The sequence below is a fragment of the Pristiophorus japonicus genome, unplaced genomic scaffold (assembly GCF_044704955.1).
Source record: "Pristiophorus japonicus isolate sPriJap1 unplaced genomic scaffold, sPriJap1.hap1 HAP1_SCAFFOLD_468, whole genome shotgun sequence".
Classification (NCBI taxonomy): domain Eukaryota; kingdom Metazoa; phylum Chordata; class Chondrichthyes; family Pristiophoridae; genus Pristiophorus; species Pristiophorus japonicus.
This window is the reverse complement of record NW_027254372.1, coordinates 231,191-258,334: the sequence shown is the minus strand read 5'-3', so window position 1 is coordinate 258,334 and position 27,144 is coordinate 231,191. Positions and strand designations below refer to the sequence as shown.

At 47.0% G+C, this 27,144-nt stretch overlaps 1 protein-coding gene across 4 annotated transcripts in view; it reads right to left on the bottom strand.

The window, feature by feature from the left end:
- Positions 1–463: 463 nt before the first annotated feature.
- LOC139252429 (zinc finger protein 432-like) overlaps positions 464–27,144 on the bottom strand; it is a 76,621-nt gene continuing 49,940 nt past the window's right edge. For 2 of the 4 annotated variants that reach the window (XM_070873425.1, XM_070873424.1), the window contains exon 3: positions 464–2,073. In XM_070873425.1, the coding sequence (XP_070729526.1) occupies positions 787–1,740 (954 nt within the window). In that variant the 5' untranslated portion in view covers positions 1,741–2,073 and the 3' untranslated portion in view covers positions 464–786. Of the gene's footprint in view, positions 2,074–5,524; positions 5,576–6,144; positions 6,385–27,144 lie in introns of those variants that run through there. The other 2 variants (XM_070873426.1, XM_070873427.1) reach the window with 2 other exon arrangements.

The following is a 27,144-nucleotide window of genomic DNA, read 5'->3' as shown; positions in this document are numbered from 1 at the left end:
TAACGTGGTAAAATGTCAGGTTATCCCCTTTGGTAGGAAAAAGAAAAAACAAAATTATTATTTAAATGAGGACTATTGCAAAATGCTGTTGTACAGATGGATCTGGGGGTTCTTGTACCTGAAACTCAAAAAGTTAGCATGCAAGTACAGCAAGTAATCAGGAAGGCAAATGTAATGCTGGCCTTTATTGCAAGGGGGATGGAGTATGAAAGTAGGGAAGTCCTGCTACACCTGTACAGGGCATTGGTAAAACCACACCTGGAGTACTGCGCATAGTTTTGGTCTGGACTTGTCTCTATTCCCGTGCCGAGGGGATTGCTCCACCAGACGGGAGGAGCAACATTTAGGGACACGGATTCCCCACCAATTCCCATTCCCTTTCTTTCTGGTGGATAATGGAGGGGCCACTGTGTGCAATGTGCAAGTCAGTAAGAATCATCAGCAAGCTCTTTCTAATTGGACATTTTATTCAGTAGAAACTTTCACACACTATTGCAGATTTTGTACCAAAAATCAATTTAGGATTAAAGTAAAAGTTCATAATTTTATTGCAAACTAACTTTCTGTTGAGAGTTGCTGAATTAAGGGGAAAGATAACACACAGCGTTTCTTAAATGGACACTGCAGCCCCGAGAACACAATCTGCAATATATCCAGAATATTAAAGTCCAGCCCAGTTATAGGGTTATTAACATCAGCAGAAACAAACCCCAACTGTCAGAATGAACATGATTCAGTCGGGATGTGATTAACAGCAGCAATAACAGCAGATTCCAAACCCTGCAGTCACTTGTGAACTCGCTGGTGTCTCAGCAGGGTGGATGACCGAGTGAATCGCTTCCCACACTCAGAGCAGGTGAATGGCCTCTCCCCAGTGTGAACTCGCTGGTGTGTCAGCAGGGTGGATGAACGAGTGAATCGCTTCCCACACTCAGAGCAGGTGAATGGCCTCTCCCCAGTGTGAACTTGCTGGTGTTTCACCAGGTCGGATGAACAAGTGAATCCCTTCCCACACTCGGAGCAGGTGAATGACCTCTCCCCAGTGTGAATTCGCTGGTGTGTCAGCCGGTTGGATGATTGAGTAAATCCCTTCCCACACTCAGAGCAGGTGAACGGCCTCTCCCCAGTGTGAACTCGCTGGTGTTTCAGGAGTTCAGATGACCGAGTGAATCCCTTCCCACACTCAGAGCAGGTGAATGGCCTCTCCCCGGTGTGAACTCGCTGGTGTGTCAGCAGGGTGGCTGAAGTAATGAATCCCATCCCACACTCTGAGCACATGAACGGTCTCTCCCCAGTGTGAACTCGCTGGTGTGTCAGCAGGTTGGATGAACAAGTGAATCCCTTCCCACACTCAGAGCAGGTAAATGGCCTCTCCCCAGTGTGAACTCGCTGGTGTTTCAGCAGTTGGGATGAACAAGTGAATCCCTTCCCACACTCTGAGCACATGAACGGCCTCTCCCCAGTGTGAACTCGCTGGTGTATCCGCAGGTGGGATGACTGAGTAAATCCCTTCCCACACTCGGAGCAGATGAACGGTCTCTCCCCGGAGTGAACTCGCTGGTGAGCTACAAGTTGGGATGACCCAGTGAATCCCTTCCCACACTCGGAGCAGGTGAATGGCCTCTCCCCAGTGTGACTGCGTCGATGAAGTTCCAGCATCGACGGTGATCTGAATACCTTCCCACACTCACCACATTTCCATGGTTTCTCCATGGTGCGGGTATCCTTGTGACTCTCCATGGTTGGACGATGGGTTGAAGCCTCGCCCACGCACACAACACGTTTACAGTTTCTTCGCGCTTTGAATGGTGCGATGATTTTTCAGGCTGTTTAATTGGTTAAAGCTCTTTCCGCAGGCAGTGCACTGGAACACTCACTCGGGTGTCGGTCTCGGTGCCTTTCCAGTCACACTGATGTTTGAAATCTTTTCCAATAGGCAGAACAGGCAAACATTTCTCCTTCCACTTTCAAAGGCCGATGATATTCAGGTCCTGATGAATCAATTGACTCCGTCAGATCTTGACGTGATGTTTGGTTTGTGTTTCCTCTCTGAAAATCTCCCCTTCTAATATTCTGTAAAAGGAGATAATAAAACTCATCGCTGTCAGTACAAGACAGAAATTCAGGATAGACACAACTAGTTTCCATGGAACATTCTTTCCTCTCTTGTTCTTCCAAAGCTGTAAATTCCTATCCCACACATTGTCCCTCCTGCTGTGCTGAAATCCAAACCCATCGCACATTTCTAGACTGTTTCTCCTCCACTCCCAGTTTTCACCACCAATTCTGGCTGGGTTCAATTCTACACTCACTGGTTCTCCTCCCTCTCTTCCCCTAAAAGTGCTGACTCTGGCTTTGAGGAACAGGGTGAATGAAGGGAAACCAGTGGATGTGGTGTATTTGGACTTCCAGAAGGTATCTGACAAGGTGCCACATAAAAGGTTACCGCACAAGATAAGAGTTCACGGGGTTGGGGGTAATATATTCGCATGGATAGAGGATTGGTTAACTAAAAGAAAACAGAGAGTCGAGATAAATTCTCGGGTTGGCAATCAGTAACCAGTGGGGTGCTGCAGGAATCAGTGTTTGGCCCCCAACTATTTACAATCTAGATTAATGAATTGGATGAAGGGACCGAGTGTAATGTAGCCAAGATGGGAGGAAATGCAATGTGCGAGGACAAAAAAAACTGCAAAACGACATAGACAGGCTAAGTGAGTGGGCAAAAATTCGGCAGATGGAGTATAATGTTGGAAAGTGTGAGGTTCTGCAGTTTGCCGAAAAAAATTCGAAGAGCATGTTATTATTTAAATGGATAAAAATTTGCAGTACACCGGGACCTGGGGACTCCTGCTGCATGAAACACAAAAGGTTAGTATGCAGGTACAGCAAGTGAACAGGAAGGCCAATGGAATCTTGAACTTTATTGCAAAGGGGATGGAGTATAAAAACATTGAAGTATTGCTACAGTTATACGGGGTATTGGTGAGGCCACACCTGGAATACTGCGTGCAGTTTTGGTTTCTATATCGAAGAAAGGAGATACTTGCTTTGGAGGCAGTTCAGAGAAGGTTCACAAGGTTGATTCCGGAGATGAGGGGGTTGACCTATGAGGGAAGGTTGAGAAGGTTGGGCCTCTACTCATTGGAATTCAGACGAATGAGAGGTGATCTTATTGAAACGTATAAGATTATGAGGGGGCTTGACAAGGTGGATGCAGAGAGGATGTTTCCACTGATAGGGGAGACGAGAACTAAAGGGCATAATCTTAGAATAAGGGGCCGCCCATTTAAAACTGAGATGAGGAGGAATGTCTTCCCTCAAAGGGTTGTAAATCTGTGCAATTTGCTGCCTCAGAGAGCTGTGGAAGCTGGGTCATTGAATAAATTTAAGACAGAGGTAGACAATTTCTTAAGCGATAAGGGAATAAGGGGTTAGGGTGAGCAGGCAGAGAAGTGGATCTGAGTCCATGATCGGCTCAACCATGATCGTATTAAATGGTGGAGCAGACTCGAGGGGCCGTATGCCCTACTCCTGCTATTATTTCTTATGTTCTTATGCTGACTCTGTCTGGGTTCAGTTCTACACTCACTGGTTCCCCTCCCTCCCCTCCCCTGATGGTGCTGACTTTGGCTGGGCTCAGTTCGACACTCACTGGTTCCCCAGCCTCTGCTTCCTTGATGGTGCAGACACTGGCTGGGTTCAGTTCGACACTCACTGATTCCCCTCCCTCTCCTCCCCTCCCCTGATGGTGCTGACTGTGGTTAGGTTCAGTTCTGCACTCACTGGTTCCTCTCCCTCTCCTCTCCTGAATGAGCTTGATCTGGCGAGTTCAGTTCTACACTCACTTGTTCCCCTCCCTCTCCCTTCCCTGATGGTGCTGACACTGGCTGGGTTTAATTCTACAATAACTGGTTTCCTCTCCCTCTCCTCCTCTTAAGTGCTGGCTAACTTAGATCTGGTCCTGTGTAATGAGATAGGATTAATAAACAATCTCCAAATAAAGGAGTCCCTTGGAATGAGTGATCATAGCATGGTTGAATTTCAAATTGAGATGGAGAGCGAGAAATGTGGATCTCAAACTAGCTTTCTTAGCTTAAATGATGGAGACTACATAGGTATGAGGGCAGATTGGGCAAAAGTGGACTGGAAAAATAGATTGAAGTGTAGGATGGTTAAAGTGTAGGGCCAAATTACAGCAAAATTCTAAAGGGAAAGTGTGTTCAAAAGACAAGCCTGAAGTGAGTGGGGGAGGGGCGGGTACCGTACACTACTGAGGGAGTGCCGCACTGTCGGAGGGGCAGTACTGAGGGAGAGCCGCACTGTCGGAGGGGTGGTACTGAGGGAGTGCCGCACTGCCGGAGGGGCTGTACTGAGGGAGTGCCGCACTGCCGGAGGGGCAGTACTGAGGGAGTGCCGCACTGTGGGAGGGGCAGTACTGAGGGAGTGCCGCACTGTGGGAGGGGCAGTACTGAGGGAGTGACTGTTGGAGGGGCAGTACTGAGGGAGTGCCGCAGTGTCCGAGGGGCAGTACTGAGGGAGCCCCGCACTGTCGGAAGGGCAGTACTGAGGGAGCCCCGCACTGTTGGAGGGGCAGTACTGAGGGAGTGCCGCACTGTGGGAGGGGCAGTACTGAGGGAGTGCCGCACTGTGGGAGGGGCAGTACTGAGGGAGTGACTGTCGGAGGGGCAGTACTGAGGGAGTGCCGCACTGTGGGAGGGGCAGTACTGAGGGAGTGACTGTCGGAGGGGCAGTACTGAGGGAGTGCCGCAGTGTCGGAGGGGCAGTACTGAGGGAGCCCCGCACTGTCGGAGGGGCAGTACTGAGGGAGCCCCGCACTGTTGGAGGGGCAGTACTGAGGGAGTGCCGCACTGTCGGAGGGGCAGTACTGAGGGAGTGTCGGAGTTCATTGGATGTATTCAAGAGGGAGTTAGATCTGGCCCTTACGACTAAAGGGATCAAGGGGTATGGAGAGAAAGCAGGAAAGGGGTACTGAGGGAATGATCAGCCATGATCTTATTGAATGGTGGTGCAGGCTCGAAGGGTCGAATGGCCTGCTCCTGCACCTATTTTCTATGTTTCTATGAAGGCTCTGTGCCTCAATGCGAGGAGTATTCGGAATAAGGTGGACGAATTAACTGCACAGATCGCTGTAAACGGATATGATGTAATTGGCATCACGGAGACATGGCTCCAGGGTGACCAAGGCTGGGAACTCAACATCCAGGGGTATTCAAAATTCAGGAAGAATAGATAGAATGGAAAAGAAGGTGGGGTGGCGTTGCTGGTTCAAGAGAAAATTAACGCAATAGTAAGGAAGGACATTAGCTTGGATGATGTGGAATCAGCATGGATGGAGCTACGGAATACCAAAGGGCAGAAAACGCCAGTGGGAGTTATGTAAAGAACACCAAACAGTAGCAGTGAGGTTGGGGACAGCATCAAACAAGCAATTAGGGATGCGTGCAATAAAGGTACAGCAGTTATCATGGGCGATTTTAATCTACATATTGATTGGGCTAACCAAACTGGTAGCAATGCGGTGGAGGAGGATTTCCTGGAGTCTTTTACGGATGGTTTTCTAGACCAATATGTCGAGGAACCAACTAGAGGGCTGTCCATCCTAGACTGGGTGAGCTGTAATGAGAGAGGACTAATTAGCAATCTTGTTGTGCGAGGCCCCTTGGGGATGAGTGACCATAACATGGTAGAATTCTTTATTAAGATGGAGAGTGACACAATTAAGGTGAAGATAGGCACATTTTTGAGCGATAAGGGAGTAAAGGGTTATGGGGAGCGGACGGGGAATTGGAGCCGAGTCCATGATCGGATCAGCCATGATCTTATTGAATGGGGAGCAGGCTCAAGGGGCCAAATGGCCTCCACCTGCTCCTATTTCTTATGTTCTAGAGTTTCCCCTCCACCCCCAGTTTTCACCACCGATTCTGGTTGCGTTCAGTTCCTCACTCACTGGTTCCCCTCCCTCTCCTCCCCTGAAAGTGCTGACTCTGGCTGGGTTCAGTTCTACACTCACTGGTTCCCCTCCCCTGAAGGTGCGGACTCTGGCTGGGTTTAATTCCAGACACTGACATCATTTACATTGTTCCTGCACCAAGATGGCCGCGCATGTGCTGTGCTACTCACTCAATATTGATGGCGGACTGTTGAACCTGACTTCCTACACAAAGATGGCCGCCGTTAGCCAGGGCCTGTGACCGGGAGAAAGCCCCGAAGCTGCAACCGCCGATATTCCGGTTATTATTTCCGGCTTGCGGCGGGCACCGGTTGTTTATGAAGCATCCCGGGATCCCCGCTGGTCCATTACTCCGCTCTTTCCCGCTGAAAAGGACACTTCTGAAGAGCCTGTCTAAAACGTGCTGCCTCCGCCATTACCCGCACCGCGCCTGCTCCAAAGCCCACCCACCAGAACCTGCGCATGCGCACGCGCACTGAGCTCCTGTAATCTTGTTGCGGCACATTCTCCCCCGCGCGGTATGCTCGGTACATAAGACCATGAGAAATCGGAGCAGGAGTGGGCCCTCCGGCCCCCCGAGCCTGCTCCCCATTCAATAAGATCTTGGCTGGTCTGATCACAGACTCAGCTCCACTTCCCAGGCTCCCCAAAACCCTTTACTCCCTTATCACTCAAAAATCTGTCTACCTCCGCCTTAAATATATTCAATGAACCAGCCTCCACTGCTCTCTGGGGAAGAGAATTCCACAGATTTATAACCATCTGAGAAAAAAAATTCCTCCTCATCTCAGTTTTAAATGGGCTGAGGAGAAAGGCTGCATTTGTGAATAGAACAGGATTTACTGTGATTTCATTAGGCACTGAACCATGTTCATTCTGGCAGCTCTTGTTCGTTTCTGATGATCTTAATAACCCCTATACCTGAGCTGGAATTTAAAACCCTGTATAAATGTTGAATAAAGTATCTGTGTTTCAAACAGTGTTTCGAATATTTGATTGCTCCGTGATCACAGGGCAGGGAGGTATTGCTACAGTTGCACAGGGCCTTGGTGAGGCCACACCTGGAGTATTGTGCACAATTTTTGTCTCCTAACTTGAGGAAGGACATTCTTGCTATTGAGGGAGTGCAGCGAAGGTTCACCAGACTGATTCCCGGATGGTAGGACTGATATATGAAGAAAGACTGGATCAACTGGGCTTGTATTCATTGGAGTTCAGAAGAATGAGAGGAGATCTCATAGAAACGTTTAAAATTCTGACGGTTTAGACAGGTTAGATGCAGGAAGAATGTTCCCAATGTTGGGGAAGTCCAGAACCAGGGGTCACATTCTAAGGATAAGGGGTAAGCCATTTAGGACTGAGATGAGGAGAAACTTCTTCACCCAGAGAGTGGTGAACCTGTGGAATTCTCTACCACAGAAAGTTGTTGAGGCCAATTCATTAAATATATTCAAAAAGGAGTTAGATATAGTCCTTGCTACTAAGGGGGGATCAAGAGGTACGGTGAGAAAGCAGGAATGAGGTACTGAGGTTGCATGTTCAGCCATGAACTCATTGAATGGTGGTGCAGGCTCGAAGGGCCGAATGGCCTACTCCTGCATCTTTTTTCTATGTTTCTATTTTTCTATGTTTCTACCAATTGATATTCCATTTTAGTGCTTTTTCTCAATCTAACTTATGTCACTTCTCACCGAGTTTGCCTTCTATCATATCAAACCCCAAACTTGTTCTGGTTGAGACGATTTTAGGGAGCAAGGAGCTAAATTAAAAAGTAGGACCTCAAAGATAGTAATCTCAGGATTGCTACCAATGCCACGTGCTAGTCAGAGTAGGAAGCACAAGATAGCTCAGATGAATATGTGGCTTGAGCAGTGGTGCAGAAGGGAGGGATTCAAATTTCTGGGATATTGGAACCAGTTCTGGGGTAGGTGGGACCAGTACAATTGATCTGCACCTGGAAGGACCGGAACCAATGTCCGAGGGGGAGTGTTTGCTCGTGCTGTTGGGGAGGGGTTAGACTAATATGGCAGGGGGATGGGAACCTATGCAGGGAGACAGAGGGAAGTAGAATGGGGGCAGAAGCAAACCCATTGTAAATGTCAACAATTGTAATTAAGTGCTGTTCAGAGAGCAGTGTCATTTATTTAGAATTTTGTACATCAACAATAATACCAGGAATCAGTGAGTGTAGATGAATGGAGTAGGATGCAGGAGTACAAAGAAGAAAAGTAAAAGTGGAGGGCAGAGAAACCCAAGACAAAAAGCAAAAAGGGCCACATTACAACAAAATTCTAAAGGGGCAAAGTGTATTAAAAAGACAAGCCTGAAGGTTCTGTGCCTCAATGCGAGGAGTATTCATAATAAGGTGGACGAATTAACTGCACAGATAGCTGTTAATGGATATTATGTAATTGGCATCACGGAGACATGGCTCCAGGGTGACCAAGGCTGGGAACTCAACATCCAGGGGTATTCAACATTCAGGAAGGATAGACAGAATGGAAAAGGAGGTGGGGTGGCGTTGCTGGTTAAAGAGGAAATTAACGCAATAGTAAGGAAAGACATTAGCTTGGATGATGTGGAATCAGTATAGGTGGAGCTACGGAATACCAAAGGACAGAAAACGCTGGTGGGAGTTATGTACAGACCACCAAACAATAGTAGTGATGTGGGGGACAGCATCAAACAAGAAATTAGGGATGTGTGCAATAAAGGTATAGCAGTTATCATGGGCGACTTTAATCTGCATATTGATTGGGCTAACCAAACTGTAGCAATGAGGTGGAGGAGGATTTCCTGGAGTCTTTTATGGATGGTTTTCTAAACCAATATGTCGATTAACCAACTAGAGGGCTGGCAATCCTCGACTGGGTGATGTGTAGTGAGAGAGGACTAATTAGCAATCTTGTTGTGCGAGACCTCTTGGGGAAGAGTGACCATAATATGGTAGAATTCTTTCTTAAGATGGAGTGTGACACAGTTAATTCAGACACTAGGGTCCTGAACTTAAGGAAAGGTAACTTCAATGGGATGAGACATGAATTGGCTAGAATAGACTGATGAATGATACTTAAAGGGTTGATGGTGGCTTGGCAATGGCAAACATTTAAAGATCACATTGATGAACTTCAACAATTGTACATCCCTGTCTGGAGTAAAAATAAAACGGGGAAGGTGGCTCAACCGTGGCTAACAAGGGAAATTAAGTATAATGTTCAATCCAAGGAGGAGGCATATCAACTGGTCAGATAAAGCAGCAAATCTGAGGACTGGGAGAATTTTATAATTCAGCAGAGGAGGACAAAGGGTTTAATTAGGAGGTGGAAAATAGAGTTTCAGAGGAAGCTTGCTGGGAACATAAAAACTGGCTGCAAAAGCTTCTATAGATATGTGAAGAGAAAAAGATTAGTGAAGTCAAATGTAGGTCCCTTGCAGTCAGATTCAGGTGAATTTATAATGGGGAACAAAGAAAGGGCGGACCAGTTGAACAAATTCTTTGGTTCTGTCTTCACGAAGAAAGACACCAATAACCAACCGGAAATACTAGTGGACCGAGGGTCTAGTGAGAAGGAGGAGCTGAAGGAAATCCTTATTAGGCGCGAAATTGTGTCAGGGAAATTGATAGGCTTGAAGGCCGATAAATCCCCGGGGCCTGATAGCTTGCATCCCAGAGTGCTTAAGGAAGTGGCCCCAGAAATAGTGGATGCATTGGTGATCATTTTCCTACAGTCTATCGACTCTGGATCAGTTCCTATGGATTGGAGGGTAGCTAAAGTAACACCACTTTTTAAAAAGGAGGGAGAGAGAAAACGGGTAATTATAGACCAGTTAGCCTGACATCAGTAGTGGGGAAAATGTTGGAATCAATTATTAAAGATGAAATAACAGCGCATTTGGAAAGCAGTGACAGGATCAGCTCAAGTCAGCATGGATTTATGAAAGGGAAATCATGCTTGACAAATCTTCTAGAATTTATTGAGGATGTAACTAGTAAAGTGGACAAGGGAGAACCAGTGGAGGTGGTGTATTTGGACTTTCAAAAGGCTTTTGACAAGGTCCCACAGAAGAGATTGTTGTGCAAAATTAAAGTACATGGTAAAGTACATGTACTGACGTGGATAGAGAACTGGTTGGCAGACAGGAAGGAGAGAGTCAGGATAAACGATTCCTATTCAGAATGGCAGGCAGTGACTAGTTGGGTGCTGAAGGACTCAATGCTGGGACGCCAGCTATTTACAATATACATTCATGATTTAAATGAAGTAATTGAGTGTAATATCTCCAAGTTTGCAGATGACAGTAAACTGGGTGGCGGTGTGAGCTGTGAGGAGGACGCTAAGTGGCTGCAGGGTGACTTGGACAGGTTAGATGAGTGGGTTAACTCATGGCAGATGCAGTATAATGTGGATAAATGTGAGCTTATCCATTTTGGTGGAAAAAACATGAAGGCAGAATATGATCTGAATGGTGGCAGATTAGGATAGGGCAGGTGCAACGAGACCTGGGTATCATGGTACATCAGTCATTGAAAGTTAGCATGCAGGTACAGCAGGTGGTGAAGAAGGCAAATGGTATGTGGGCGTTCATAGCTAGCGGATTTGAGTATAGGAGCAGGGAGGTCTTACTGCAGTTGTGCAGGGCCTTAGTGAGGCCTCACCTGGAATATTGTGTTCAGTTTTGGTCTCCTAATCTGAGGAAGGGCGTTCTTGCTATTGAGGGAGTGCAGCGAAGGTTCACAGACTGATACCTAGGGTGGCAGGACTGACATATAAGGAGAAACTGGATCGACTGGGCCTTTATTCACTGGAATTTAGAAGGATGAGAGGGGATCTCATAGAAACATAGAAAATTCTGATGGGACTGGACAGGTTAGATGCAGGAAGAATGTTCCCGATGTTGGGGAAGTCCAGAACCAGGGGACCTTATCTTAGGATAAGGAGTAAGCCATTTAGGACTGAGATGAGGAGAAAGCTCTTAACTCAGAGAGTTATTAACCTGTGGAATTACCCTACTGCAGACAGTTGTTGATGCCAGTTGATTAGATATATTCAAGAGGGAGTTAGATATGGCCCTTACGGTTAAAGGGATCAAGGTGTATGGAGAGAAAGCAGGAAAGGGTTACTGAGGTGAATGATCAGCCATGATCTTATTGAATGGAGTGCAGGCTCTGCGGGCCGGTTGGCGCACTCCTGCTCCTATTTCTCATGGTCTCCGCCCCCCCCCCCCCCTGGAGCCTGTTTTTTCTCCTTGTCTCTAATGGGCACTGATCATTATCCCACCATTCACATCCCATCCTGACTAATGTTGTTCTAACTCCTGTCATTACCAATGAATTCGGCCCATCCTCCCTGTTGTCTCTCTAATCTCTCCTGCCTTCCTCCCATCACAGACCTTCCCTGTTGTCCTTTCTCCCCCTCCCCCTTTCAGTGCTCCTTCAGGATCTGTTCTTTCCCAGCACTCTCCAGTTGTGACGGAGAGCTGCGGCCCCGCCCCCTCTGACGCTGCCCACATATGCTGCCTGAGCCGCGGACACTTCCAGCATCTTCTGTTTGTGTCGCCAGAGACACTTTCCCTTCAGCACCACGCGCCCTGGACTGTTCGCCGATTGATTGATTGGTGCCGCGGCCCCGCCCCCCCCCCCCGCCGCTGATTGGCGCGGTGCAGCGCGCGCTGGGTGGGCTGGTGCCCCGCGCCGCCTCGCCATTGGCTGGGGAGGGCCTTGGTTGCTGTCGGGGGTTGCGGGGAGTTCGGCCGCCATCTTTGGGCAGCACGGGTCTGCCCGCCGCAGGGAGTGACAGGGGCGGGGCTTCGTCGACGTCACAATGCTTGCCATTGTCCCGCTGCAGGGCAGGGAGCATGCGCGGCGGCCATCTTACTGCAGGGAGGCCATCAGGTGCAGGATGGGGACCAGTGACATGAACACATGAGAACATCAGAAATAGGAGATGAGTCGGCATTTGGTTCCTGGAGCTTGCCACCATTCAATAAGATGATGGCTGCAGCATCTGGGGTGGTTCTCCTTGGAGCAGTTAAGGGTCAGGGCAGGTTTAACAGAGGTGCTCACAATCAGGTAGGTTTTAGATTGAGTCAGGGAACAGAGTGGTTCTCCTCACACAATCAGAGAACGGTTACAGCACGGAAGGCCATTCTGCCCGTCGAGACCTTGCCGGATCCCAGCTTGTCCCACTGCCCCGCCCTTTGCCCCCAGCCCTGCAAATGTTTTCTTTCAGATACTTATCCAACTCTCTTTTGAAAGCTGTTAGTAAGTCTGCCTCCACTACCCTTTCAGGCCCGAACTGGAATTCTTTGAGGATATAATGAGCATGGTGGATAGAGGTGTACCGATGGATGTGGTGTATTTAGATTTCCAAAAGGCATTCGATAAGGTGCCACAAAAAAGGTTACTGCAGAAGATAAAGGTACGCGGAGTCAGAGGAAATATATTAGCATGGATCAAAAATTGGCTGACTAACAGAAAGCAGAGAGTCGGGATAAATGGGTCCTTTTTGGGTTGGAAATCAGTGGTTAGTGGTGTGCCACAGGGATCGGTGCTGGGACTACAACTGTTTACAATATACATCGATGACCTGGAAGAGGGGACAGAGTGTAGTGCAACAAAATTTGCAGATGACACAAAGATTATTGGGAAAGCGGGTTGTGTAGAGGACACAGAGAGGCTGCAAAGAGATTTAGATAGATTAAGCGAATGGGCTAAGGTTTGGCAGATGGAATACAATGTCGGAAAGTGTGAGGTCATCCACCTTGGAAAAAAAAACAGTAAAAGGGAATATTATTTGAATGGGGAGAAATTACAACATGCTGCGGTGCAGAGGGACCTGGGGGTTCTTGTGCATGAATTCCAAAAAGTTAGTTTGCAGGTGCAGCAGGTAATCAGGAAGGCAAATGGAATGTTGGCCTTCATTGCGAGAGGGATGGAGTACAAAAGCAGGGAGGTCCTGCTGCAACTGTACAGGGTATTGGTGAGGCCGCACCTGGAGTACTGCATGCAGTTTTGGTCACCTTACTTAAGGAAGGATATACTAGTTTTGGAGTGGGTACAGAGAAGATTCACTAGGCTGATTCCGGAGATGAGGGGGTTACCTTATGATGATAGATTGAGTAGACTGGGTCTTTACTCGTTGGAGTTCAGAAGGATGAGGGGTGATCTTATAGAAACATTTAAAATAATGAAAGGGATAGACAAGATAGAGGCAGAGAGATTGTTTCCACTGGTCAGGGAGACTAGAACTAGGGAGCAGAGCATCAAAATACGAGGGAGCCAATTTAAAACCGAGTTGAGAAGGAATTTCTTCTCTCAGAGGGTTGTGAATCTGTGGGATGCTCTGCCCAAGGAAGCAGTTGAGGCCAGCTCATTGAATGTATTCAAATCACAGATAGATAGATTTTTAACCAATAAGGGAATTAAGGGTTACGGGGAGCGGGCGGGTAAGTGGAGCTGAGTTCACGGCCAGATCAGCCATGATTTTCTTGAATGGCGGAGCAGGCTCGAGGGGCTAGATGGCCTACTCCTGTTCCTAATTCTTATGTTCTTATGTTCTTATGTTCACTCGCCGCATAAAAATTATTTTTCTTACATTGCCTTTGGTTCTTCTGCCAATTCGCTCGTGTACCAGCAGGTTGGATGAACCAGTGAATCCCTTGCCACACACGGGGCAGTTGAACGGCCTCTCTCCATTGTGACGGCATCGATGGGTTTCCATCGCAGAGGGGAAATTGAATACCCACATTTATACGGTTTCTCTGTGGTGCGGGTGTCCTTGTGTCTCTCCAGGTTGGACGATCAGTTGAAGCCTCGTCCACACACACAACATATGTACAGTTTCTCCCCGCTGTGGATGGTGCAATGTTTTTTCAGGCTGTGCAACTGGTAAAAGCTCTTTTCACAGGCAGTGCACTGGAACACTCTCACTCGGGTGTGTGTGTGTCTCGTCCATCCCACCTGCTGGTACACGAGCGAATTCACACTGGGGAGAGGCCGTTCAACTGCCCTGAGTGTAGTTTCTTTGTGTGCCTTACCCGCAGTCTACCAATCAGTGCACCATAGGAGAAGGCCGGGGAACGGAAGGAGCAGCATGTCTACCTGGCCTAGCAGTCTGTGCGGCCCCTAGGAGCAGGCCGGGTAGCAGAAAGAGAAGCATGGCAGCCTAGCCCAGAAGACGTAGCGGCCCCCGACCTGCAAGCACCATCGGAGCAGGCCAGCGAGCGGACGCAGCATCGTGGTGGCCTAGACCAGCAGTCTGAGTGGCCCCCAGCCTGTGACCACCATTGAAGCAGGCCGATGAGTGGAAGGAGCAGCGTGGTGGCCTGGCCCAGCAGGGTGAGTGGCCCCCGGCCTGCAAGCACCATTGGAGCAGGCCAGGGAGTGGAAGGAGCAACGTGGCAGCACACCACTCCAGGGAGCTCACATGCTGCAGCAGGAGAGCAACGGCAGTGAAAAGGGACGTTACCTAGGTCCAGGTCAGTGATTGGAGCATGGGCAGGTACAGCAGGAGCGGCGAGGTCGGGGCGAAGGAGTGGCGAGAAATTGTAGAGTGACGTGATCGGGGCCCAGGAGAGGCGCAAGTTCAGGGCCCAGAAGAGGCGAGGACCCAGGTGCAGCACGGGCCAGTCCACACTGCGATTTGTGTGTGCACTAGGTCCGTGCAGCAGAGCTGGTTTCCAGTCGTCTTGATTAATCTTTGCCAGTGGACCGAGACCTAGCTCTGTCAAGGCCGTGTGGTGGCTGGCATGCAACGGTCACCACATGTTAAAAATTCCACACACAGCATCTTCCACCCTTTAAGATTTAGTTTGGACCTGGAATTTTAGGTCCTTCATTGAAACACCTGTGAACTTTTTAACGTGGAAGCAAGTCATCCTCGATTCGAGGGACTGCCTATGATGATGATGATCTTCTGCCAATCACCATAAATCTATCTCCTCTGGTTCTCACCCCTTCCGCCAGTGGGAACAGTACATAAGAACATAAGAATTAGGAACAGGAGTAGGCCATCTAGCCCCTCGAGCCTGCTCTGCCACTCAACAGGATCATGGCTGATCTGGCCGTGGACTCAGCTCCACTTACCCGCCTGCTCCCTATAACCCTTAACTCCCTTACTGCTTAAAAATCTATCGATCTGTGATTTGAATACATTCAATGAGCTAGCCTCAACTGCTTCCTTGGGCAGAGAATTCCACAGATTCACAACCTTCTGGGAGAAGAAATTCCTTCTCAACTCGGTTTTAAATTGGCTCCCTCGTATTTTGATGCTCTGCTCCCTAGTTCTAGTCTCCCTGACCAGTGGAAACAATCTCTCTGCCTCTATCTTGTCTATCCCTTTCATTATTTTAAATGTTTCTATAAGATCACCCCTCATCCTTCTGAACTCCAACGAGTAAAGACCCAATCTACTCAATCTATCATCATAAGGTAACCCCCTCATCTCCGGAATCAGCCTAGTGAATCGCCTCTGTACCCGCTCCAAAGCTAGTATATCCTTCCTTAAGTAAGGTGACCAAAACTGCATGCAGTACTCCAGGTGCGGCCTCACCAATACCCTGTACAGTTGCAGCAGGACCTCCCTGCTTTTGTACTCCATCCCTCTCGCAATGAAGACCAACATTCCATTTGCCTTCCTGATTACCTGCTGCACCTGCAAACTAACTTTTTGGAATTCATGCACAAGGACCCCCAGATCCCTCTGCACTGTAGCATGTTGTAATTTCTCCCCATTCAAATAATATTCCCTTTTGCTGTTTTTTTTTCCAAGGTGGATGACCTCACATTTTCCGACATCGTATTCCATCTGCCAAACCTTAGCCCATTCGCTTAATCTATCTAAATCTCTTTGCAGCCTCTCTGTGTCTTCCACACAGCTCGCTTTCCCACTAATCTTTGTGTCATCTGCAAATTTTGTTACACTACACTCTGTCCCCTCTTCCAGGTCATCTATGTATATTGTATACAGTTGTGGTCCCAGCACCGATCCCTGTGGCACACCACTAACCACTGATTTCCAACCTGAAAAGGACCCATTTATCCCGACTCCCTGCTTTCTGTTAGTTAGCCAATTCTCTATCCATGCTAATACATTTCCTCTGACTCCGCATACCTTTATCTTCTGCAGTAACCTTTTGAGTGGCACCTTATCGAATGCCTTTTGGAAATTTGAATACATCACATCCATCGGTACACCTCTATCCACCATGCTCGTTATATCCTCAAAGAATTCCAGTAAATTAGTTAAACATGATTTCCCCTTCATGAATCCATGTTGCATCTGCTTGATTGCACTATTCCTATCTAGATGTCCCGCTATTTCTTCCTTAATGATAGCTTCAAGCATTTTACCCACTACAGATGTTAAACTAACCGGCCTATAGTTACCTGTCTTTTGTCTGCCCCCCTTTTTAAACAGAGGCGTTACATTAGCTGCTTTCCAATCCGCTGGTACCTCCCCAGAGTCCAGAGAATTTTGGTAGACTATAACGAACGCATCTGCTATAACTTCCACCATCTCTTTTAATACCCTGGGATGCATTTAATCAGGACTAGGGGACTTGTCTACCTTGAGTCCCATTAGCCTGTCCAGCACATCCTCCCTAGTGATGGTGATTGTCTCAAGGTCCTCCCTTCCCACATTCCTGTGACCAGTAATTTTTGGCATGGTTTTTGTGTCTTCCACTGTGAAGACCGAAGCAAAATAATTGTTTAAGGTCTCAGCCATTTCCACATTTCCCATTATTAAAACCCCCCTTCTCATCTTCCACGGGACCAACATTTACTTTAGTCACTCTTTTCCATTTTATATATCGGTAAAAGATTTTACTATCTGTTTTTATGTTTTGCGCAAGTTTACTTTCGTAATCTATCTTTCCTTTCTTTATTGCTTTCTTAGTCATTCTTTGCTGTCATTTAAAATTTTCCCAATCTTCTAGTTTCCCACTAACCTTGGCCACCTTATACGCATTGATTTTTAATTTGATATTCTCCTTTATTTCCTTGGTTATCCACGACTGGTTGTCGCTTCTCTTACCGCCGTTCTTTTTCACTGGAATATATTTTTTGTTGCGCGCTATGAAAGAGCTCCTTAAAAGTCCTCCACTGTTCCTCAATTGTGCCACCGTTTAGTCTGTGTTCCCAGTCTAATTTAGCCAACTCTGCCCTCATCCCACTGTAGTCCCCTCTATTTAAGCATAGCCTGAAAGCTCGGTGCCGCAATGCGAGGAGTATTCGGAACCCAGGAGTGGGCTCTGAGCTCGTTAGAGTGGGTGAGAGCACAGATGAACAGGACCCCAAGAAAGAATGCAAAAGGCAGGATGCAACAGAGCAGAGTAGCACTGGGGTAAGTGTAAACCACAAGGTGATAAGAAGGGACAATATGTATGAATATAAAGGGGCTGCAGGAGGGGTCAAAACTAAAAATCATGGTTTAAAAACTAGTATTAAAACACTTTACCTAAACGCACGCAGCATTCGAAATATAGTAAATGAGTTGACGGCACAAATCATTACGAATGGGTAGTGCAGGGATCCCCTGCGGTCATCCCCCTGCAAAACAGATAAACTGCTTTGAGTACTGTTGAGGGGGATGACTCATCAGGGGAGGGCAGCAGCAGCCAAGTTCATGGCACCATGGCTGGCTCTGTTGCACGAGAGGGCAGGAAAAAGAGTGGGAGAGCGATAGTGATAGGGGATTTAATTGTAAGGGGAATAGAAAGGCGTTTCTGCGGCCACAACCGAGACTCCAGGATGGTATGTTGCCTCCCTGGTGCAAGGGTCAAGGATGTCTTGGAGCGGGTGCAACACATTCTGAAAAGGGAGGGAGAACAGCCAGTTGTCGTGGTGCACATTGGTACCAACAACATAGGTAAAAAAAAAAGGGATGAGGTCCTACGAGATGAATTTAAGGAGCTAGGAGCTAAATTAAAAAGTAGGACCTCAAAAGTAGTAATCTCGGGATTGCTACCAGTGCCACGTGCTAGTCAGAGTAGTAATCGCAGGATAGCTCAGATGAATACGTGGCTTGAGCAGTGGTGCAGCAGGGAAGGATTCAAATTCCTGGGGCATTGGAACCGGTGCTGGGGGAGGTGGGACCAGTATGAAGCGGATGGTCTGCACCTGGGCAGGACCGGAACTAATGACCAAGGGGGAGTGTTTGCTCGTGCTGTTGGGGAGGAGTTAAACTAATATGGCAGGGGGATGGGAACCAATGCAGGGAGACAGAGGGAAACAAAATGGAGACAGAAGCAAAAGACAGAAAGGAGATGAGTAAAAGTGGAGGGCAGAGAAACCCAAGGCAAAAAACAAAAAGGGCCAATGTACTGCAAAATTCTAAAGGGTCAAAGTGTAATAAAAAGACAAGCATGAAAGCTCGATGCCTCAATGCGAGGAGTATTCGGAACCCAGGAGAGGGCTCTCAGCTAGTTAGAGTGGGTGAGAGCGCAGAGGAACAGGACCCCAAGAAAGAATGCAAAAGGCAGTATGCAACAGAGCAGAGTAGCACTGGGGTAAGTGCAAACCACAAGATGATAAGAAGGGACAATATGTATGAATATAAAGGGGCTGCAGGAGGGGGTCAAAACTAAAAATCATGGTTTAAAAACTAGTATTAAAACACTTTACCTAAACGCAAGCAGCATTCAAAATAAAGTAAATAAGTTGACTGCACAAATCATTACAAATGGGTATGATTTGGTGGCCATTACAGAAACGTGGTTGCAGGGTGGCCAAGACTGGGAATTAAACATACAGGGGTATCTGACAATTCGGAAGGATAGACAAGAAGGGAAAGGAGGTGGGTTAGCTCTGTTAATAAAGGATGATATCAGGGCAGTTGTGAGAGATGATATTGGCTCCAATGAACAAGATGTTGAATCATTGTGGGTGGAGATTAGAGAGAGTAAGGGGAAAAAGTCACTGGTGGGCGTAGTTTATAGGCCCCCAAATAATAACTTCACAGTGGGGCGGACAATAATCAAGGGATTAATAGATGCATGTGAAAAAGGAATGGCAGGAATCATGGGGGATTTTAACCTACATATCGATTGGTCAAATCAAATCGCACGGGGTAGTCTTGAGGAGGAATTCATAGAATGCATACGGGATTGTTTCTTAGAACAGTATCTTAAAGAACCTACAAGGGAGCAAGCTATCTTAGATCTGGTCCTGTGTAATGAGATAGGAATAGTAAACGATCTCCTAGTAAAAGATCCTCTCGGAATGAGTGATCACAGTATGGTTGAATTTGTAATACAGATTGAGGGTGAGGAAGTAGTGTCTCAAACGAGCATACTATGCTTAAACAAAGGGGACTACAGTGGGATGAGGGCAGAGTTGGCTAAAGTAGACTGGGAACACAGACTAAACGGTAGCACAATTGAGGAACAGTGGAGGACTTTTAAGGAGCTCTTTCATTGTGCTCAACACAAATATATTCCAGTGAAAAAGAACGGCGGTAAGAGAAGGGATAACCAGCTGTGGATAACCAAGGAAATAAAGGAGAGTATCAAATTAAAAATCAATGCGTATAAGGTGGCCAAGGTTAGTGGGAAACTAGAAGATTGGGAACATTTTAAACGACAGCAAAGAATGACTAAGAAAGCAATAAAGAAAGGAAAGATAGATTACGAAAGTAAACTGGCGTAAAACATAAAAACAGATAGTAAAAGCTTTTACCGATATATAAAACGGAAGAGAGTGACTAAAGTAAATGTTGGTCCCTTAGAAGATGAGAAGGGGGATTTAATAATGGGAAATGTGGAAATGGCTGAGACCTTAAACTATTATTTTGTTTCGGTCTTCACAGTGGAAGACACAAAAACCATGCCAAAAATTGTGGGAAGGGAGGACCTTAAGACAATCACTGTCACTAGGGAGGATGTGCTGGACAGGCTAATGGGACTCAAGGTAGACAAGTCCCCTGGTCCTGATGAAATGCATCCCAGGGTATTAAAAGAGATGGCAGAAGTTATAGCAGATGCATTCGTTATAATCTACCAAAATTCTCTGGACTCTGGGGAGGTACCAGCGGATTGGAAAGCAGCTAATGTAACGCCTCTGTTTAAAAAAGGGGGCAGACAAAAGGCAGGTAACTATCAGCTGGTTAGTTTAACATCTGTAGTGAGGAAAATCATTGAAGCTATCATTAAGGAAGAAACAGCGGGACATTTAGATAGGAATAGTGCAATCAAGCAGACGCAACATGGATTCATGAAGGGGAAATCATGTTGAACTAATTTACTGGAATTCTTTGAGGATGTAACGAGCATGGTGGATAGAGTGTACCGATGGATGTGATGTATTTAGATTTCCAAAAGGCATTCGATAAGGTGCCACTCAAAAGGTTACTGCTGAAGATAAAGGTGCACGGAGTCAGAGGAAATGTATTAGCATGGATAGAGAATTGGCTGGCTAACAGAAAGCAGAGAGTTGGGATAAATGGGTCCTTTTTGGGTTGGAAATCGGTGGTTAGTGGTGTGTCACAGTGATCAGTGCTGGAACCACAACTGTTTACAATATACATAGATGACCTGGAAGAGGGGACGGAGTGTAGTGTAACAAAATTTGCAGATGACACAAAGATTAGTGGGAAAGCGGGTTGTGTAGAGGACACAGAGAGGCTGCAAAGAGATTTAGATAGGTTAAGCGAATGGGCTAAGGTTTGGCAGATGGAATACAATGTCAGAAAATGTGAGGTCATCCACCTTGGGGAAAAAAAACAGTAAAAGGGAATATTATTTGAATGGGGAGAAATTACAACATGCTGCAGTGCAGAGGGACCTGGGGGTCCTTGTGCATGAAACTCTTTTTGGGAGTAAACAAAAAACATTAAACCGTGCCCCCCCGATCTGGGGAAACACCAAACATTTACAGGCCCTTTTATTTTTTGTGGTATTTTTTTGTTTTTTTTTTTGGGCACAAAAACATATTTTTCTCCAAGTGCCCCCTATAAAAGGGGAGGAGGACACTAAAAGCACCGGCAATTAAAACAAATTAACTTAAAAACATAAAATCAAATTAAAATTTGGTTGCCGGGCGTGATGATGCACTCCAGTCCCTCCGGTGCCCACCTCTCGCGGAAGGCCGCGAGCGTACCGGTGGACACTCCTTGTGCATGAACTCTTTTAGGAGTTAACAGAAAAACATTAAACCGTGCCCCCCGATCTGGGGGAAACACCAACATTTACAATGCCATTTTTTTTTTTTGGGCACAGATTCAAATTTTTTTCCAAGTGCCCCCTACAAAAGGGGAGGGGGACACTAAAAGCACCGGCAATTAAAACAAATTAACTTAAAAACATAAAATCAAATTAAAATTTGGTTGCCGGGCGTGATGATGCACTCCAGTCCCTCCGGTGCCCACCTCTCGCCGAAGGCCGCGAGCGTACCGGTGGACACTCCTTGTGCATGAAACTCCAAAAAGTTAGTTTGCAGGTGCAGTAGGTAATCAGGAAAGCGAATGGAATGTTGGCCTTCATTGCGAGAGGGATGGAGTACAAAAGCAGGGAGGTCCTGCTGCAACTGTACAGGGTATTGGTGAGGCCGCACCTGGAGTACTGCGTGCAGTTTTGGTCACCTTACTTAAGGAAGGATATACTAGCCTTGGAGGGGGTACAGAGGCGATTCACTAGGCTGATTCCGGAGATGAGGGGATTACCTTATGATGATAGATTGAGTAGACTGGGTCTTTACTCGTTGGAGTTCAGAAGGATGAGGGGTGATCTTATAGAAACATTTAAAATAATGAAAGGGATAGACAAGATAGAGGCAGAGAGGTTGTTTCCACTGGTCGGGGAGACTAGAACTAGGGGGCACAGCCTCAAAATACGGGGGAGCCAATTTAAAACCGAGTTGAGAAGGAATTTCTTCTCCCAGAGGGTTGTGAATCTGTGGGATTCTCTGCCCAAGGAAGCAGTTGAGGCTAGTTCAAATCACAGATAGATAGATTGTTAACCAATAACAGAATTAAGGGTTATGGGGGTGGGCAGGTAAGTGGAGCTGAGTCCACGGCCAGATCAGCCATGATCTTTTTGAATGGCAGAGCAAGCTCGAGGGGCTAGATGGCCTACTCCTGTGTCTAATTCTTATGTTCTTATGTTCTTATGTACGCTCGTTTGAGACACTACTTCCTCACCCTCAATCTGTATTACAAATTGAACCATACTGTGATCACGCATTCCGAGAGGATCTTTTACTTGGAGATCTTTTATTATTCCTGTCTCATTACACAGGAGCAGATCCAAGATAGCTTGCTCCCTTGTAGGTTCTGTAACATACTGTTCTAAGAAACAATCCCGTATGCATTCTATGAATTCTTCCTCAAAGCTACCCCATGCGATTTGATTTGACCAATCGATATGTAGGTTAAAATCCCCCATGATTACTGCCGTTCCTTTTTCACATGCCTCCATTATTCCCTTGATTATTGTCCGCCCCACCGTGAAGTTATTACTTGGGGGCCTATAAACTACGCCCACCAGTGACTTTTTCCCCTTACTATCTCTAATCTCCACCCACAATGATTCAACATTTTGTTCATTAGAGCCAATATCGTCTCTCACAACTGCCCTGATATTATCCTTTATTAACAGAGCTACCCCACGTCCTTTCCCTTCTTGTCTATCTTTCCGAATTGTCAGATACCCCTGTATGTTTAATTCCCAGTCTTGGCCACCCTGCAACCCTATCTAATCTGTCTGGATCCCTCATGATTTTGAACACCTCTATCAATTCTGCTCTGAACCTTCTCTGCTCAAAGAAGAACAACCCCAGCTTCTCCAGTCTATCCATGTAACTGAAGTCCCTCATCTCGTGAATCATTCTTGTAAATCTTTTCTGCACCCTCTCTAAGGCCTTCAAATCATAATGTGCGGTGACCAGAATTGGACACACTGCTCCAGTTGAGGCTGAACCAGTGTTTTACAAAGGTTCATCATAACCTCCTTGCTTTTGTATGCCTCACCTCTGTGATGCCCAGGATCCTGTAAGTTTTTTAACTGCTTTCTCAACCTTTTCTGCCACCTTCAGCGATTTGTGCACGTAAATCCGCAGTTCTCACTGTTCATGCACCCCCTTTAGGATTGTACCCTTTAGTTGATATTGCCTCTCCTCATTCATTTATTCATGCTTCTCTAATTTTATTTCTTAACTCAAATTCACCGCCTCAATTTATTACTTCCTCTGCGCCCGTCAACTTAATCTGGCAGCATAATGTTGGCGAGTGGTAATCGATTGCCCTGGGAACCAACAGGAAGAGAGCTCAGAGATCAGTGGTGTTATGCTCATAATAAAGTAATTCAACTGAGTACTGTAGACAATGAGTAAGTGTGACCTTAGCTCCTTTATTCAGACTCCAGAGTGTTGGTACAGTGTGGGAGGCCAGCTTATATACAGTGCTCCAAAGGGATGCTGGGATCCAACAGGTAAGCCCTCTGGTGCCTGTATTATACAAGTTGCTTGGAGTTGCATACATGACATCACTCCCTCCGAAAGTCAATAGTACTCTTATTTATAGGGTGAGACGATTTGGGGCTTTTCGCTCCCTTGTTGATCATCTCCGTACAAATGCAGGTGTGGGTGAGTTGGTTGGTTCTTCGCTGGGCTGCTGAACAGCTGGCCTTGCTGGGCTGCTGGGGATGGTGAGTTCAGTTTCGTGGTCAACCGTGATGTCGGTTGCCACTTGTGTGTATGTTGGAGGGTCGAAGTTGGAGTCCTCATCGGGTTGCTCGTGGCTGTTTGTGAATCGCAGTTTGGTTTGGTCCAAAGCCTTTTTGAATATTAGTCCATTGGCAAGTTTGACCTGAAACACCCTAATCTCTTCTTTGGCTATGACAGTGCCAGCAAGCCATTTGGGACCATGTCCATAACTGAGTACAAATACAGGGTCATTGATTCAATATCACGTGACAAGTTTGCGCGATCATGGTACATGTTTTATTGATGCCACCTGTCCTCGATGTGATCATGGAGATCAGGGTGGACAAGGGAGAGCCTTGTTTTGAGCGCCCTTTTCATGAGCAGCTCGGCTGGAGGAGCCCCGGTGAGCGAGTGGGGTCTGGTGCGGTAGCTGAGCAGGATTCGGGTGAGGCGAGTTTGCAGGGAGCCTTCCAACACGCATTTCAAGCTTTGCTTGATGGTCTGTGCTGCCCATTCTGCCTGACCATTGAATGTGGGCTTGAATGGGGCAGATGTGAAGTGCTTGATCCTATTGCGGGTGATGAATTCCTTGAATTCAGCACTGATGAAGTATGGCCCATTGTCACTGACAAGGACATCGGGCAGGCCATGTGTGGCAAACATGGCTCGTAGGCTTTCGATGTGGCAGTGGGGACATGCTTACAGACATTATTACACATTCAATCCATTTTGAATAAGCATCCACAACAACCAAACATGAGATACTGGTGCATTTTTTTCACCCCGTAAACGCATGCCAGAGCTTCTTTTTCAATCATGCTGTCGGCCCTTTTGGCCTTGGACAAGCTCCTGGACGCATAGGCGACTGGTGGCAATGTTTCCGATTTGTTAGCTTGTTGTAACACACACCGGATCCCGTATGAAGACACATCGCAAGCTAGCACTAAACGTTTACATGGGTTATACAAGACAAGCAGTTTGTTGGAACATAACAGATTTCTGGCTTTCTCAAAAGCAGCCTCTTGTGATTTCCCCCATATCCAGTTGTCTCCCTTGCGTAGCACATGTAGGGGTTCTAGCAAGGTGCTTAAACCGGGTAGGAAATTACCAAAATAGTTGAGGAGTCCCCGGAACGACCTCAGCTCCATCACGTTCTGTGGTCTCGGCACGTTCTTGATGGTTTCTGTCTTGGTGTCGGTTGGTCTGATGCCGTCTGCCGCGATTCTTCTCCCTAAGAACTCGACCTCTGGTGCCAGGAAAACACATTTCACGCATTTCAACCTGAGTCCCTCGCGATCTAGCCGACTTAGAACCTCTTCCAGGTTCTGCAAGTGTTCGATGGTGTCCCGACCTGTGACCAGTATTTTGTCCTGGAAAACAACGGTGTGCAGAACCGACTGTGGCAGACTCTCCATGTTCCTTTGGAAAATTGCCGCGGCCGATTGAATCCCAAGCGGGCACCTATTGTAGATGAACAGACCTTTGTGCGTGTTGATGCAGGTGAGGTCTTTTGAAGATTCCACCAGCTCCTGCGTCATGTAAGCCAGGTTCAACTTGGTGAATGTCTTTCCTCCAGCCAGAGTCACAAATAGGTCGTCTGCCTTAGGTAGTGGGTACTGGTCCTGTCGCGAAAAACAATTAATCATTACTTTATAGTACCCACAAATTCTGACCGTGCTGTCACCTTTGAGAACTGGAACAATAGGACTGGCCCACTCATTGAACTCCATCGGCGCGATGATGGAGTTCAATGCAGCCTGTCCAGCTCAATTTCCACTTTCTCTCGCATCATATATGGTACTGCCTATGCCTTGTGTGTACCAGGAACCAAGTGGATCTGTACCTGTGACCCCGAGGAACTGCTGATGCCTGGCTGAAGCAATGATGGGAACTTGCTCAGAACCTGGGCACGAGGTGTTGTCGATGGACGAGAATGCTCGGATACTGTCCCAATTCCAACAGATTTTTCCCAGCCAGCTTCTGCCGAACAGTGTGAGGCTATCTCTTGGTACAATCCATACTGGGAGTTCGTGCACTGCTCCATCATAGGAGACTTTTACTGCTGCACTGTCAATTACAGGGATGAGCTCTTTAGTGTAAGTTTTTACCTTGGTATGAATGGAGCTAATCTTGGGCCTGTGTGCCTTGTTGCACCACAGCCTGTTGAAGGCCTTTTTGCTCATGATAGACTGCCTCGCACCCTTGTCCAGTTCCATGGATACTGGAATTCGATCCAATTAAACTTTTAGCATGATCGGTGGTGAAAGTGTGTACCCTGTACACTTCTGCCTCCTCGGTTCGAGTCTCTAGTTCAGCCTGATCCACCATGGATCTGTTCTCCTCTGCAACGTGGTGGTTTATAGGATTTACAGCTCATCTGCACATTCGCTGGAGGTGTCCCATTGTTCCACAGCCTTTGCACACATAGTGTTTGAAGCGGCATTGATGGGCTCGATGATCACCTCCACAGCACCAACAAGGTGTTAACTGCCTCGAATTAATGGTTGATGGTGGACTCTGGGTCACCTGAGGTCGTGCAGCTGCCGGCGTTTACGTTCTGTCATATGCTTTTCTGCCTGAAAACAATGTTACTTTGTGTACCGTACTTGCCGAAACCTCTTTATGCTGTGAAATATGTTTGGTGTTATCGCTGGTGGACATAAATGCCTGGGCTATCATAGAAACATAGAAAATAGGTGCAGGAGTAGGCCATTCGGCCCTTAGAGCCTGCACCACCATTCAATAAGATCATGGCTGATCATTCCCTCAGTACCCCTTTCCTGCTTTCTCTCCATACCCCTTGATCCCTTTAGCTGCAAGGGCCATATCTAACTCCCTCTTGAATATATCCAATGCACAGGCATCAACAACTCTCCGTGGTAGGGAATTCCACAGGTTAACAACTCTCTGAGTGAAGAAGTTTCTCCTCATCTCAGTCCTAAATGGCCTGCCCCTTATCCTTAGACTGTGTCCCCTGGTTCTGGACTTCCCCAATATCGGAGTGAGTGAGTGATGAGTGGGAGAGTGAGTGAGTGGGTGATTTGGTGAGTGAGTGAGTCGCTGAGTGAGTGGGTGGGTGAGTGTGTGGAGTGAGTGGGTGGGTGAGTGAGTGAGTAAGTGAGTGAGTAATTGAGTGGGAGTGAATGAGTGGGTGGATGAGTGAGTGAGTGAGTGAGTAGGTGAGTGAGTGGCTTTGTTCAGATTTGGTGTTTCAACAGTCAACAGTTTGCGAAGGATAACCTCATGGCCAATGTCAAGCACAAAAAAGTCTCTTAGCATTTGCTCAAGGAATCCATCGAATTTGCAATGTCCTGCAAGGCGCCTTAGTTCGGCGACGTAGCTCGTCACTTCCTGGCTTTCAGACTGCTGACACGTGTAGAATCGATACCTTGCCATCAGAACGCTATCCTTCAGATTTAGGTGCTTTCGGACCAGCGTACACAGTTCTTCATAGGATTTGGTTGTTGGTTCCATCGGAGTGAGAAGATTCTTCATGAGGCCACATAGATTGTTGCCCCGCAGACGGTGAGGA